Source organism: Aplidium turbinatum, chromosome 2, assembly GCF_918807975.1.
Source record: "Aplidium turbinatum chromosome 2, kaAplTurb1.1, whole genome shotgun sequence".
NCBI lineage: Eukaryota > Metazoa > Chordata > Ascidiacea > Aplousobranchia > Polyclinidae > Aplidium > Aplidium turbinatum.
The window spans coordinates 9,743,676-9,760,792 of NC_137473.1; the positions used below are offsets into that span (position 1 = coordinate 9,743,676).

At 35.5% G+C, this 17,117-nt stretch overlaps 1 protein-coding gene across 1 annotated transcript; it reads left to right on the top strand.

Annotated features, from left to right (window-relative positions):
- The first annotated feature begins 392 nt into the window (after window positions 1–392).
- LOC145764837 (sperm-associated antigen 16 protein-like) lies at window positions 393–16,553 on the top strand. Its single transcript, XM_082576522.1, has 16 exons — window positions 393–555; window positions 2,113–2,159; window positions 2,827–2,934; window positions 3,282–3,406; window positions 3,719–3,787; window positions 4,329–4,397; window positions 4,691–4,798; window positions 5,177–5,294; window positions 5,812–6,033; window positions 6,683–6,816; window positions 7,496–7,639; window positions 8,195–8,380; window positions 14,007–14,133; window positions 14,876–14,941; window positions 15,494–15,620; window positions 16,204–16,553. Exons 1-16 carry the CDS (start codon window positions 516–518, stop codon window positions 16,377–16,379), a joined length of 1,866 nt encoding a protein of 621 aa, XP_082432648.1. The 5' UTR covers window positions 393–515; the 3' UTR covers window positions 16,380–16,553.
- Window positions 16,554–17,117: the final 564 nt, after the last annotated feature.

The window sequence follows — 17,117 nt, forward strand, 5'->3', positions numbered from 1 at the left end:
ATGTTTTATTCTGCAACATCTACTTTTTTGTCCTATTTAGGCTTACGCCTGATACTTGAAGATATAGATTAAGTGGACAGGAAGGCAATCTTCATGTCCCAGTTCAGTGATGCGTTTTTATGTCTTGCCAAAGACACAACCACCTGTTTTTGTGTTGAACTAGGGCTCTTGCCATTCAGCTATGCAGCTAGCTTACGCACCTAACAACACACTTTGAGTTGTTTTGTTATTTTGTACTAAAATGTTTATTTGTTACTAATAGGCTATATGTTGGTGTATGCAAATTTTTGTGTTTGTAATAATATTGATAATAATTGAACAAGTGTAGCCTAGATAAATGAATGTGTGAAGATTTTGAAAACTTTAACTAGGCCTACTTGATTTTAGAAATATTTTACACAGTTTTATTAATTTAATTTGTGGTTGCAACTTGGACTTCATTAAATACAACAATCTAAAATTAAGTTCACATTCTGTAGTGTTTGTTAAGAAGTTGTTATAGGCTACACTTCAACATGGCCAATGAAGTTGAAGATGGACCATTCTATCTTGAACGTATCCTTTGTTTTCTTTAGTATTTATTGAATCAAACAATTTTTTTATAACTAATCCAATTCGATTGATCACATTGTGTTTTTACATATATCATAGGTCTAATGATTGGCAAACAGAAGCGTTAACTATTGTTTATATAGGCTACTATTTGGTCACAACGGTAAACCATAATCTCTTTGTGGGAAAATTATAACATAAAGTTCCCGAATCCGTTCGTCTGTATATAATGACCGAAGAAACACACACTTGAACTTCTTTTCAAACAGTGTATTTCTGTAAAATTAGCCCGCGGCTATCGAAATGGGGTGCAACGCGATACACCTCTAAAACTGTCACTACGATACAGATTACTTGGATAAAAGACGGAGAATTTGTCCAGCTAGCAAGCACCAAATAAACCAGTTAAATGTGCGACCGACTTCCAACAAACAACTTCGAGAATGAATCAGAAAAATTTGTGATAACTCAAAGGCACGCCAGCAGTAGCGCGACGCAACATTTCATGTTTAAACCGGTTTCAACAGGTTTGACACAGGTCTTACGGACGATGGTGCAATTTTGGCTCATGTTTTAGGAATTTCCATGACGTAATATTCAGTAGACCCGAACGGTTTCTACATGACGTTTGACCAGGCGAACAACGGTCTGGAACACTATTATAGATTAGTTTGGTTGAATTTTTCACAGTCCATCATATTATAGTGGTGCATTACTTTTTTATTCAATAATTCTTTTATTTATTTATTTTTAAATTGTTAGCAATTTCAAGTAAACCCTTGATGAACGTATGACATTGCAGATTTTCTTGGCAAATAATTAAATTGAAAGATTAAAAGTGTTTTCTTATAAACTTTAGCCAGAAAGTGGTAATAAAAAATGATAGTTTGTTTATTTTGACATTTAGTCAATCAGACTTAACTGATTTTTTTCAGATTAGGTAACAACTACCTGGCCAGTATATGCACACCACAAATCATTTTTTGACTATTAAATTACTGTTTAGAAAGCTTTTAACATTATAATCTAATCACTTCAAGTTTAAGCATTTTAGCATTTCTGTACAATATTACATGATCTGAAGCTATGAAATATGGTATATATTTAGGTAGGGTAGATTGTTTCTTTGGACAAGTGGGGTTTGAAATGCTGTTGTTCATCATTTGAAGGTTTAAAATCTTGTTTAGCTTAGATGATATGAACTCAGTTACAATCATCACAAAAGATTGCATGTATACCTAAATCTGCTACTTTGTTTACTTTTGTAGGATATTTCAGACATGATATGAATTTACTCGTAACAGGGATTATAATGATTTTGATACCAATTTCACTTAACATACGTCAAATTTATTTAAAATTCCCTTTTACATAAGCAAAAGAGCAAAATATTTATACCGGGTATATGAAGCATTTAAACTGTTAGGTTCACCATTTACTGCATGTTGTTGTGATAGCTTCTTGTGTTATACCAAGGTGGCATACTATACATTTGAATTTTATATTCATATAATTATGTAAAACTATAATATGTTGATTTCCTTAAAGTTTTTATTACAGATGTAACTGTCACAGTAGATTCTGGAGATGAGTATGAATATGAAGAGGTACCATATTTATGCATACATGTTGTATGATATTCATATTTTGATTGAATGCAGTTATGTTGTATTGCTAAATAAAGAAATATTATTGTGCATGTTTTAGAATTTTCAATTTTCATTTCAGTGTAAGTGAAATCATCAGAAATATCTTTTCTAATTGGTTTAGCATCAACATTGTTACAAATTAATAGGAATTTTTAGTAAATTTCATTATTGTGGTATCAACTAAGATAGGCTATGTTAAAGTTATGATTGACTTAGTTAGTGTTTGATATATTAATTTAGTCTAGTCGTTGTATGAACAATTGAACATGGTTATTAACAACTGATAATTTTCTTGATTTCAACTTTTGGAAAGCCATTATAAAATATATATATGAAAATGTGGCACTGACTTTAAAATAAAATACTCTACTGTTTTTTATGTGAAGCATAGCACATGGTGAAATTTTGTTGTTTACCCACTTGTATTTCTTGGATCTATATGCACAAAGGTTAAAAATTGGTAGACCTAAAGATTGTAATATAATGTTGCAGACATGCGTCCATACTATCATGTAAAATGGTCATTGGTCAGGCCATGTCAAAATGTTTGCTGGGTTACACAATTAGAACGTCAAAAAGGCACAATAGTTTACTGATTAATTAATTTACTGCCTTTTTACATCAGGTACCAGTTGATGATGATGTCAGTGTATTGACCGGTGACATCACCGAGGATCTAGACAGAACAGTCAATGTGATTGAAGAAGCAAGAAAGGATGCCAATGCTGCTATTGTGAGTTTATTGGCCCGTACCATTGCTATAAATCAGTGCTCTTCTACAGGGGCTCCGCAGAACATGTAGGCCTACTGGGGTTATGTGAGATCAAATGGTTCCTCGTTTTTTAGTTTTCTTGCTTCATTATATTGATACAACGTACTGAATTTTTAGATCATCATGCCCCTTTCACACTCCAAGTATAGGCTAGTTTTGTGTGCAGTCAATAGCCAAAAAAATATTGATAGTTGTTGTGTCACTTGTTTATTCTTATGCCACTTCGTTCTACCCACAGCAATCTAATGGTGATGAGCATTGTTGTAATCCAGGTGTTACCACTATGTCATTGGTTTGTGACTTTTCAGTTAAAATCGGAAGGAGTGACGTCAGGATCGGTCATCCAGCATCCTGAAGTCGTGGACGACTTTGTTCGAAACTTTTTGCTGAAGATGCACTTGACAAAAACTCTTGATTGCTTTCAAACTGAGTGGTAGGCAACATTGAAATATAAAGTAAATGCATTTGACTGGCTTTTTCCTGTATGAGTATTGAGTAATGAAGTGATGCGAATGTCTTTAAGTTTCTATTCTGACTTCTCGATGTTAGGAGAATTGGAAGCCATAGATTATACTAGGCTTCATGTATTGTAGGAAGCAACCAAACGCATAATTAATGATCAAATTGATTCTATCAGAATAACATTACTGACGAAGCTGCTTCTACGGCGGTAAAATCTCTCTTAATTAATTTTACTAGTTGTAGGCTACTTCTTTGATTTGCTATCAATATTATTTTAAACAAGGTATGAACTCCAGCAAAAAGGCTTGCTAAGTGATGAAGATGTTGGAGTGGTACCTGACGCTTACAGCAGGTAATATCCACTTTAATCCAGTTTCAACTTAATTGAGTTCGTTACTACCTTTGGGTTTTATTTTTAGTCTAGTCCCACAAGCTAATATATTTTGTCCAGACGAAAAAAATCAAACCCCAGATGTAGGCTACTGCTTATCATTCGAAGGCACCGGGGTACTATTTCAATTTTGCATCTTTCTCCGAATTCAACGAACAAATCATATTTTTACATTAATTCAATGTCTACAGACGTGAAGTTAATATGAAAAAAGATTTGCTGGTTGTGTTTGAGGCCATGTCGTTTTCTCTTCCTGATAAGATTGTGAACAGGGCGAGTTAACACTTTTTAATTGGGTGTTCAGAGTAGGCCTAAAGTTTCACTCTCTTCTGACTGACCTGTCCAGCAAATATGTCCTTTTTTACAATGGTCCGATTTCTGCATACGTTGAATCGATGTAAAAATGACTGACTTTCTGTCTGAAAGTATATGATCATGACACTTGACGTTACTTGCAACAATATTTGAGTGATTTGTAGCATTTTTATTGTTGGGAACACAGAAATGAAGCCTTGAACGACGAAGTGAAGCGACTTAAAGGGGAAGTGGAAAAATTTCGAAAAGCTGCCAGGTACGACCATGCTACCATCATCACCATCACAACTATCATTTACTATTCTCAGTATGACCGGGAGTTGAGCAACTACGAAGTATTCAATGCATACAATGAGTAACTGAATTGATGACAGTTTTCGAAAAACTTCTAGCGGCTAGATACAACTGGAAAGAAATGTTACAAATTCGGAACAGGATTTTAATGACCATATCTCTCCTCCGGTTTTCAATTGCGATTGAATTCTACAAACTTGATGTACGTTTTGAGTTGATTTTCCGTTAATAAAAGTAAGTTTGTATCTACTTCAGCAACGCCAAAGACACTTACATTAAACTCCGAAAAGAACGAGATTTCCACCGCATCCACCACAAAAGAGTTGTACAAGAGAAAAACAGATTAATCACAGACATTAAAAGGTGAGTTTTTGTCATGTTTGAAGCACTGCAGACCTCTAATATTTAAAAGCCTATTCAAGCCACCATATTTTTTGGTTGCAAAATTTTTTTCAAGAATAGATCACTTAAAAAGTCACGTTACCCGGTTTTCGCTTGTCATCATTATGTTTCGTGTTCCTGACGAAAGACGGTTTTGCGCTTGATTGCTGGTACGTAAGGTATTACGTAATAACGTAGTTACGTGGAAATGTCACGCATTGATTACCATCAAAGCCTGCAAAGTATTTTTAAGATAATTGTTTGAAACAAATTGTTTTGTCATAGCCGAAGTTGGCGTATTACCGATTGCTTGTTTAATGACTTTGATAAACAAATTGACTTGAATTGTGTGCTTTTTAGGCTTAAAAATCACTACAGCTCATACGAACCAACATTAAGACAACTAAAAACTAAGTACGAATTAGCCATCAAAGAAAAGATGTTGACGAAATTGGAACGAGACAGAGCTGTGGGGCAGGTAATGGTTCCACTCATCTTACCATAGCAATAAAGTTACAAACGTTTATTAAAGTTACGTTTAAAGTTAACATGGTTACGTTTTTGTGTTTGAAAGTTAAGTTTGAAATTTCAAATGGATTTGTTTAGGACTTTGTTGAAAATTTACTGAAATTCAGTTTCATTTTGCTTATATTTGCCCGATAGCTCTGTCCAAAAATACCCTGCTCTCAAATCTCAGAGTTCAAGCAAGTTCAACAATCTATACAGTAGAAGCAAATGTCGTGAGAGCCTAGTTCTGCAATAAGCTACGGTGTGAATACGGCTCTCACACACTGTTCACTTAAGTGATGCCCATTACTGATTTTTCTAACTGAACTCAGTGTTGAAAAGTGTCTGAGAGACTTAGAAAACTGCAAATGCAATAGATTTCCACGCGGTGTAACTTAAGGTCACTAATAGTTGTTTGCTGGGAGATTCAAGTTCAGTAGGTTACTTGAGGTCAATCTCTCATTTACAGCAATTGTGTGTTACTTTAGGTCACTGGCCTTCAAGCAACCTTGCGTAACATAGAAACAGGAAAAGATGAAAAGATTCCTCCTCTGACTGGATACAGAGTGGAGCGTATCCTCCTTAGCGATGGACCCACCCAGTCCGCTCTCAAAGAGGCGAGAAAGGAAGCCGAAATTGAAGCTAAGAAGCACGTGGAAGAAATTGAAAAGCCGTCAACGGCCCGTTCAAGAAGAGAAAAAAGAGAATTTGTAAGTGCACGTTCCGAACTGTTTCAATTGTGTTTATATTATAAGCGACGTAATTATAACGTAAACTCATGTTTAAATGGTTGTCACTAAAATATTTACATAAATTTAACTTTATTGTAACAAAAGAGATCATCTTGAGCATCTTATGCAATCGCTTCATCACCTGACACTTAGTCACGACACTTAGTTCTCCATATGACAAAAGAAGTCTACATCGATACTTTATTGAACTTCATATGCATCATGTCAATACAAACTTTGAGATAAACAAAAGTGAGTAAATAAAACAATCAGATTTGGCAACCAAATAAAATTTATAAATAAATAACTAAATAAATTTTATCTAGTTGCCAAACAACCTGCTTGTTTTATTTTCTGACATTATTTGTTTGGCTACATCCTTGAACATGGATCCTAATAAACTTTACATCTGCGATTCTCCCAACAACGAGAAGCCAGAACGGAGGTTTAAGAGACGCCAGAAGCATTTTATTGCAAATAAAAGTGACATGGCAATTTTTCTAGAGTTATTCTGTCTAGTAATTAAATTTAACCTATTATTTGACAAATTTGTTGCATAATACATATCTTTTGACATTACTTTGACTGACATGTGTGGACTTTGCTTAGTTGTCATCTTGAATTGCAGGATAGCGTTTTCCCCGTGGATTCCCGAGTTAATCCTTATCTTAATCTGGTCAAAGGACCACCTGCTCACCTTACAAGAACAGGAGGATTCAGGAGCACAGGAACCATTCGAGCTCACGAACTTGCAATCAGCAAGTAATTACAACTAACGTATTTGTGTACCAGAAAATATGAAATTATTCATTATCTCCATCTCCTACTAGCTATACGATTTAACGTTCCCTGCATTGCAAGGGTTGGACGCCAACAAATGTCTGCTTCGTCTGATGGCATTTCTCCATGTCACCATTTTGTATGTTGATATATTTGAGTTTCGCTTTTAGAAGCATGATTGTAACTTTGTTAAGATTATAAGTTAAGATTTTCTTTGCAAGTGTGGATTGAACCTTTTTTGCAATTGATTGAGTTTCGCTTTTAGCAGCATGATCGTTGCTTACTTTACAGTGTAGGTTCTAACGATCTGTTTTAGCCTGATGCTGCGAGTCCGTTGTGGCAATATCGAATTGCACCAATTGCAAGCTGTGCAATTCTATATTGCCACAACGAACTCGCAGCATCAGGCTGAAACAAATCGTTAGAATCTACACTGTGAAGTGGACCTTCTTTGTTAGCCTCATGTTGCGGGTTCGCTGTAGTAATAGCGGGGTTTCAAGAGCTTTCGTAACACAGTTCCCTAGTCATGTGCTAATAACTACTCGTCATTTGCGTATGACTGGGAACTGTGTTCCGAAAGCTTGTGAAAAACCGCTATTGAAGCGAGATTTCTTTCAGTTAAAACTTTTATAAGATATTTCATTGGTTGTTTTATCTTCAGCATTGCTCTTCATCCACGAAAACAGATCGCTGTGACCACTTCCGATGATCACTTGTGGAAGATGTGGGCGATCCCCAGTGGGGATATCATCATGACCGGAGAAGGACACACAGACTGGATCTCTGACTGCGATTTTCATCCCAAGTGGGTACTTTTGCTGCCAATATCTTTTTTTACTTCTATGCCATGCAGTAGGGTAGTGGTTAGTGCCTTTTCTTTCTTTTTGGGAGTCCTGGGTTCGAAACTCGAGCACCACTTTGTCAGCCGTTTTTCAGCGACAGTAAAGGGGACGTGAAGAGAAGCCAACCACCTTAATAAAACTGAAGAATTCTTATTTTTGGATCATATCGAAGGAGACATCGCTTTCTTTAAAGCAACAATGCTTTAGCGTTAAAACACGTTATTGTAATATCAAGTGTTTGGCTTGAGTGTTGCAATTTAAAAAATTCATTGATTGTCGAATTAGTGATTGTCGAATTAGTGATTGTCAAGTGATTGTCGAATCAAGTGATTGTCGAATTAGGCGTCAAGTGATTGTCGAATCAAGTGATTGTCGAATTAGGACTTCTTTTTTTCAGGTTTTCAACATTTCATTCAGAAATTAAATATTTGAGAAATTATTCGAAGTAATTACGGTATAAATGTTGGTCCAACAGCGTAATCTTTTTGTTGTTAAAACGTTATTGTTGCGTTTTTCAGCGGAGCACAGCTTGCCACCTCGGCTGGGGATTCCACGGTCAAAGTTTGGGATTTTGCAAAAGCAAGTTGTGTTTTAACTTTGAGTGACCACACCCAGGTCGTGTGGGGGGTGTCATGGCATTCATGTGGTGATTTCCTAGCCTCCTGTTCCATGGACAACTCCTCCAAGATATGGGATATCCACAGGTTTGCAAGAGCTGTAGGGTTTGTGAGAAGTTGTGTGAGAACGAGCAGGGTCTTAACCCTCTAGTACAAACGAAATTTTTATGCGAAAGTACCAGGAATAACCTATCAAGGTTTTGTCAGTCCAAGGATACATCAAAAAACCAACCAGACCAGAGCACTATGCCAAACCACGGCGAGCTATAATAGAGGCCAGCGCATCGTGCACGCACGAGATCTGACTGACGGCCGATATGCTTTATGTAAAAAAACACAATTTTGTCACTTTCCTGAAACGTTATTAATAGTTAGGTGATGTTTCGTCAAAATTTATTGATTATTGTAATTAATATACAAACAATATCACATGGATATAACTTGATCATCATATGTTTTACTGTATTACAAATAGCATTTAGTAATAACAGCAGTTTTAGTAGTTTAGGTAAGCAAATGACAGTGGAATCGCTGCATAATGTTGATAGACCACAATTTCTACGAATCAGTTTTCTGCATTTCCCCTATTGACTTTAAACAGTACGTACTGTAATTCAAAAAATTCAAGTAGCCTACTGGATGCATAAAATATAAAACCATTAACAGTTTAAAAGCACAGAAAAACTTAAACATGGTAGAAATAAAGTACTGAGCATCATACATATCTGCAACTAATTTCCATGCAACATTAATAGCAATTTAAACAAAATCGTGCTGATCAATAGTTTTCAATTGAATCATGCCTTCACAGTATAATGCAGGTGAGCCGGACGTTGCTCAAACTATATCGTTCGTTAGATCGCGCTGCAAAAGATCTTATGTGTTGGCCTTCTAGACAGATATTACATCCAACTTTCCTATACAATCAGAAAATACAGTGAGATTAGAGCAGTAGAAACTAGTAAACAAAAATATGCCTGCTGGTAATTTTATCCAAGAATAGTTTTGAGTTTAGACAATAGACATATACACAAAACAATAAGCATGTAAGCAGTTCTGGCCACATCAAAATGAGTCAGTGTTCACCCTCTGAATCTGATATTGTATGGTTATCTCTGAGTCATCAGTTGATGGAGGGAGAGGCACCTGGTGTTGGTTGATCAGGATCAGCGTTGGTCTCTGTAGTTCATACCATTGATAGTGCGATGTTCTTCTGCCATATAGTCACTTATAAATGGTGAAATTCTGTTTTCATATTCATCTGACAGACAGAGCTATACTTCAAAACTTTAAGCTCAACTCTTCAAATATCAACAGTCAATAAATTAATCAATGAAGCCAGTCTGCCTAGCCCTAGAGTGACTGCCTAAAATGCAAAAACAATAAGGTTAAACAAAATATAAAGCTGTAATTTTACAAAATGAACGAGTAGAAGAGAAAGTCAAATGAGTCAAAATTATATTGTGATTTACTACAATAGAACTATAGAAGTGGTTAATTGTAGATGGTGAATGATTACTACTGATAAATGCAGCCATATAACGAAGTAGAAAATACTTACTAAATAAATACAGTAGAAATGTTGTTTAAAAACATTAAAAGTTGCATGGAAAGTAAAAGCTTACCTGGAAAAATATACAAATAAACTACCAAGCATTTTTATAACATCAGATCAGCTAAATAAAGATTCAAAGAAAGATTATGCCTTTAGCTATCAGCATGTATAGACTATATTCTACGAAAGTTTTAGCACTTTCAATGCACTTTCTTTTGAGCATCTGGGAGACTGCAACAGGGCATAGTTCTTTAAAAATACATTAGCCAATGTGCGACAATGAGACAATGTCATGAAAAAGCAATGTCGTTCAGATATGGATAGAAAGTTACAGGAAATAAATTTTCGACACATTTCGCCAACAACACTTGTAAAAAAGATGTAACAAAATACACACCACTGTACAACACTATCCTTAGGACGTGTCAGACCACCTCGATTTAATTTATCAACATATGAACCAAATCTTTCATAATAGAAGTATGTGTCTTCTGCAATAGCACATCCATTCTTCAACTCAACATACCCAGCAATATAAACCATTGCAATTAAAACCTCTTCTGAAACTTTCCCTTCCAAAGCACATAAGCTATGCAAAATTTCAAGCTCACTTTCTACAAGATCACGATTACAAGCGACACAAGCATGACCTTCGGCAACATCAAACTTTAAATCTAATTGCAGTGAGAGCTTCGCATGTTGAATTCTTACCTTTTCCAAAACTGACTGAGCAGTAATGAAATAGGTACCTCCAGACCCTTGTCGAAGTTTACTGAAGCACTTTTCTAATGGGTCTGTTGTAAACCAGCCAAAGATTACAAAATCATTTCCACATGAAAGTAAATAATTTGCTAGATCTACAAAACCATGGCATATATGATACAAGAAGTTGGCAGTATATGCCGTTAACTGACGAATTCTGACTGAGCCAGTTTTCTTCATTTTTTCTGCCATGCTTGCAACATCTAGCAAAAACTGTAGCCTTGGGTCATCGGGTGACCGAATCACTGCCCTAGTTGGATCGTTAAATCTCACATCAGTACCAAGTCTTCTGACATTAAGAATCTTCCATAATTTAATGAAAATTTTGATAAAATTTGCTGTACCTGCAACAGGAAGATGTTTCAGTTTCGGATGAGTTTGTAAAGCGGCGACAGTTTCATCACAAAACACCTTCAGACAGGTTGACACCTTTTGCCTCTCAATTGGTTTTGGAGAAACAGCCACATTTGTTAACTTCGAAAGCTTCAGTAGATGATTTGTTTCCATTTCATGTAACCGCTTTAGATCACTCCACTTTGCAACCTGACGCTTACCATCAAATTCAAATTCCAGCTCGCCACACTTTTCAGTGAGCCAGTTATTTCGAATACATTTCATAACATGAACATAATCATACAGCAAAAATGTTCCTTCATCTTTGAGCCATGGTTTCCCCTTAACCGTGTTAAGTTTCCTAAAACATTTTTGGTTGGTTTGATGCCCATCTGCAATAATTGCTAAAACGTTTCCACCAGACTGATTGATACATTGCAAAATAGGTTCACTTTGACTGATTAAAAAATCTGATGTCAAATTACTCACTGGTAGAACTTTTGCCAGGAACTCCGGACCACCAAACAAGCACTTTACCATCATCCCCAAAACAGATTTTGCTAAGCATTCTGGATGATCTGCAGCTTTGCCGAATAGTGTGCCACCATGGTATGTGATCATAGATTTAATATATACTTCATCCCACAACAAAACACAGTTACGTTGACGCGCAGGTAAACCATCTAAAACATTTTTTAAGAAAGCCAAATCAGTTATGTTATCCACTTTCGAAGTAATACCTTTCAGTGTACTAACACTCGGGAGCTTGTAATCTTCACGAAATCGGTTGTATAATGATCTTGACAATGCGAAATATTCAAATGCTCTAGTGACTGAATCTGGTGAATAAATAGCTTCCCCAACTTTCTCTTTTCCCATGGCACTCAGTTGCTCAAAAATGATTTGGGTTTTGTGGTTTTGCTCTTTATGTTTTAAAGATCGAATAATTTCATGAAGAGTAGACCAACGATTGCAATAAGTGACTCTGTTTGCTGAAAGTGTGTTAACTGTACATGAGGATCCACAGTGAAATGATTCATAGGTTAAATCACTTTTTATTTTGATTATGAAATGTGGTACACCTTGCGTCATTTTTTTTGACTGAATAATTTTACTTTCATCATCACTGTACACAAATAATTCTGAATCATGTAACTTCTTTTCAACCTCATTCAATGTAAGCATATCAGCCTTTTCAAACTCTGCGATCTCATCTGGCAAAACACTTCGAACACTGACAGAAGATTGTATTGTTTTTCTGCATTTGGGAGGAGGTGAGGACAAACAGCTTCTTGGAATATTGGGAAAGACACTTGGGGGTTCACTGGGGCGCAGTTTTCCACGACAAGCAACCATCTTGCAATCATCTGGCCAATGTTTACGACAAATCGCTGTGTGTTTCGTTACTACCAAATTTGAACGCGGTATCATGGCTATCCATTTCTTTCTGTCTTCCTCATCCTGTGGTAACTTATATATGGACACAACAATCCCATTAGACTTATAATTTGAATTGCAGTTTGGTACGCAACACTTTAAAGGCATTTTTTAAAACAGAGGAATTATCTTTCATGCAAATTAATCAGATTAGTAAATCTAAATAATATTAAACCATGCATGTTAACTACTTTCTACTGACATGCAGATCATGAATTCTCAAGATGTATGTATTGCAAAAATCAAAACATCTCGAGAAATAAATGAAAGCATAACAAATAAAGATCCCCCATCATGCATGTATTAAATGAAGATGCTACAAAACTAAACAGTTGTTGAAACTGGGCAGTCCATCTATTAAAAATTGTTGTACTACCAGTATAGCCTATTGAAAGTTACTATTTAAGTTAGTTAAGATTTGTTAGAACTCTATACAGTAAGTACGGTAATCCACACAAATTAATAACATTACATTCTACAAAGATTAGCTTTGGTACTGGTATTTAAGAAAATAAATGTAATATCAGTGAAATACTTTTTTGTGAATATTGATATGTTATCTATAAGAAAATGGTGAGTGGACAGAAGACATGTTGCTGGCAAGCAAAAAAATACGGTACATGAAGATTTGTAATATAAAGTACAGGTAAACATTTAGTATCAACATTCAAAATTGACTGAAGCTGTTAAACTAACTTACCAGTAGTGAGTAACATTGCATACAACTGAACATATAAATGGAGATTTATTAAATAGGCCTACTCTATTTGCTAACTTAAATAAACCTGGAAGAAATACAATTTTCTGCCTACTTTACCCACAACATGCTACAAGGAAACTGGGCAGAAACTTATTATTAAAGAAAACATAGATTGGTAATGGCAGTTTGTTGTGAATTTTCTGTGTAACCAATGACTTCATGAACAGATAAAAGCTCCTTGAAACAAAAACATTGTAGCTTATACCTAATTTTGTTAAACTAAGCTGCATAACTGTAACTGCTTCAGCTTTTCATAAAGTTTGTAACTAAACTTCTACTTTCTGGCAAAGATGCATAGTTAGTGAACAAGTTAAGGAAAGTATAAAAAATAAGTTCAGTAAAACTAGAACCTTAGCATAAAGTATAGACTATAGATGAAACATCTTCCTCACAACTGATTAAGTTAAGAATAGGCCGTCAGTCACGTTTGAAGTACGCGCGATGACCTGGCCTCTACTAGAGGGCGCCATGTGCCAAACATATAACACTATATTGCCAAAGTAAAAAGGGTTATAGGTTTAAATTGACGTCAAAAATCCTATTATTCTACATTAAATAACTGCAATTTAGGACACTTTAAAAAAAAATACACTATCTTGAACGAATACTAAGTGTTTTTTTTAGTTTCGGGGCCATTTAGAAAGGTACGGGCCCCTAAAATCATCCCGGGTCAAAACGTACCTCCTGTCAACCCTTCTGCTCATGTGGAATAACTTCGACTGCACAAAAACTATTATTTTTCAAACCTTTTATTTTGTCGTTGATAAAGGGCTATACTTGACGGTTACAAAATTAATTCGAGGCAAGTTTTCGAATTCAAATTTGGCTTTGAAGCAAAGCAGTTGATGAAAAGTTGCCTTTCACAGTCAAAGATGCCGGAACACACTACGTGGCCACGCCGACTCCGTCAACAGCATCCAGTTTCTTCCTTTTGGAAACACGTTGCTTACGTCATCAGCTGACAAGACGCTGTCACTATGGGACGCACGAACTGTGAGCTACATACCGTCATACACATTATTACTTCAACTTTAAACGAATTTAAACTACGTTTCAAATTCTAGCAATTTTGTTTACATGTGTAGACGAGAGTATTTAGACTACGCATGGCTACCTAAAGATGCGGCCTGATTTGTCACATTTTTCAGAAATTTCCAGATTTTGCCAATTTTGGGCGAATATTTAAATGAATTTTTCTAAAAATTATATTTTTACGCTTTCTTTGCTGTTTTCCCCAGATGACGCATTAGGTTTCAACATCTTCATATGTTGAAAAACAAAGACAATTTGATTTCGAAGATTTTAGTCAGACTGTTAATTTTTCAATAACAGTCTGATTGAGCGTTTTTTAACTTACTTTTTCTCATTTACTACTGCTTCCCAAGGCAACAAAAAGCTTTTATATCACTAGGAGACAGCAAAAAGTAAAAAAAATTCAAAACTTGTCAGTCAAGCACTAGCAGTAGCTGCAATCAAAATCTGCAAATTGTGACAAATCAGGCCGCATCTCCAGGTGGTCATGGACGACGTAAGAATATAGTTGGGATCTTTATGACGCAGAAAGTGTAAAAAATATTCAGCTTTTAACTGGCACAGACTTATAGTTGCTTTTTACTAAATGGTAGGTCTAAAATAGTCTACTCTTTTGCTGTTTAACCATAGTCTTAGATGGATAGCCCAAGTTTGCGAGAACTTTTGTCAATTTATTTTGCATGTTTTCCCAAATTTTTTTCAGGGCCTGTGCGCGCAAACCTTTTACGGGCACATGCATTCCGTCAACCACGCTATGTTTAACTTGAGGGTAAGTGAACTTTGCACAACAGTTATTTTTACTTGTTAGTAGCCTACTTAGAAAAAAAGTAGCCTGGACTGAACAAAAGTGACTTTTACTAGTGTGCTTTTAATATCAGGCTGGGCATGTTTTGGAAATTTCACTTATCACCAACTGATGCAATGTTGAAGCTACTATCGCATTAATTCTTTCCTAATTTTATAGCAGTCTACATGGCAGCGAATATCTAGTTTTCGGTGAAAGGGCCTGCGGTAAAGTAAGACCAAACATTAGGCCTACTTTTTTCAGTAGGCCTATTGTCGATTTGAAGCCTGGTGTTCATCCCGAAACATCAAGATCGACCAGTTGTCTGCAGGGACTCCTCTATTTCTCTTTGTCGTTGGCATCTCAACTTTCAAGTTCTTTTTTGTTTCAGCATGTCTTTTTTTTCTCACCATTGAACTATTCTAAACTCGCTTTATTAAATTATTCTTGTTCAAGATAAAAAATAATCACCTGAACTTGAATAATATTTAGCCTAACGTAATTTTATCATTACTTCAACCAACTGCATTCTTGCAGGGAAACACAATAGCCTCTTGTGACAGTTACGGGACTGTGAAGTTCTGGGACGTGCGGACGGTCAATCCCATGATGGATGTGGACGTGGGTCCTCACCCAGCCAATAGGGTTGCATTTGATCCCTCAGGTCGGTCCCAGTTATACCCTGTTGAAGGTTTTGCGACCGTACCAAATGTTTTAACTTTTGATCTCAAGCACGTCTTAATTTGTGCGTTTTGTCGCTTCTACCGTTTTCTAGAATTTTGGTATGTTGACATGTAGCTATTGATGATGTGATCGTCACAAACTAAAACAACTGAACTGAACATGTTGAAAAGATTTCAAAACGTTTATTAGTTCAATGTGTTCTTTGTGTAGAAAATAGTTTGGCTAAGAATAGTATAATCATAGAAAAAGGTAATAGTAATAATAGTAATATAGAAAAAGTAATAATAGTAAAAATAAAAAAGTAATAGAAAAAAAGTAATAAAAAAAATAAAAGTAATAAGTAATAATAAAGTAAAAGTAATAAAAAAAATAATAGAAAAAGTAATAATAGTAATAATAGAAAAAGGTAATAATAATAGAAAATAGTATAGCTTTGGCTATCGAGTAAAAAAAGATTTAAAGAAGGATTTCTAGATGTACAATATTAAGGACGTCGCTGCCCGACACTGTATTATCACGGTGAGGCTTCATAAAAAAGTTAATAACCAGATTTTTTCCACCAGGTCATCTTTTAGCTGTGGCCAGTAACGACAGCACGGTGAAGATGGTAGAGATATCAACCAATGACTTGACTTTGTTGGCCGGACACCAGGACGCAGTACAAGCTGTAGACTTTGACTTATGTGGGCAATACATGCTCTCTGGTGGTTCAGATGGCGCCCTATGCATTTGGTCGTAGGGTTATTTCTATATGTTTTTCTTGTTTCAACGTAAATAGATGATTTATAGCGATGTTTTATTCAACGTTTTTGTATAATTCGTGCTACCTTTTTGATGTTTTTCTTTGCTAAAGCAAGGAGCTACAGATTCAGATTAAATCGAGCGAAATAAAATCTCAATTTCACTTCTCTGAGCTGTAGCTTTCAGGCATACTTTCAACTTGTAGATAGACTTCTTAAGACTAACCTGCAACTTAGTCAGACCCAACAAGGTATAAATGAATCCGGAATCCGACATTGTATTTACCATGGAAATACATTTTTGAATCAGATAACAACACAATTTATAAGCAAACAACCTTAATTCTTCAAGTCTGTAGCCTACGCAATATTGAAGGCAAAAATACAATGAAAAACAGGTTAAGCCACGGAAGTGTAGCAAAAATTAAAGATTTGCTTATTTGTTGCGTGAAAACAGCCTAAGATTCCAGATATACAATAAACATTAATCATTCGGTGAAATATCTTTATGGTGTTTATTAGAAACACAACCATGTTGTTCTTTAAGACTAAATTAGCCTAACTCGCAGACGTCTCAGTGCGAGAAAATCAAATTTATTCCTTAAAGTCCTTTTAGGCTTTAAGGAAAACATTGAAAAATAAAACGTAATCACAAAATGCGTTGAGCATCAATAGACAACAGTATAAGTCTACTACAATATCACCACAGTTAGGGAACGTTTAAATATTACGTAACG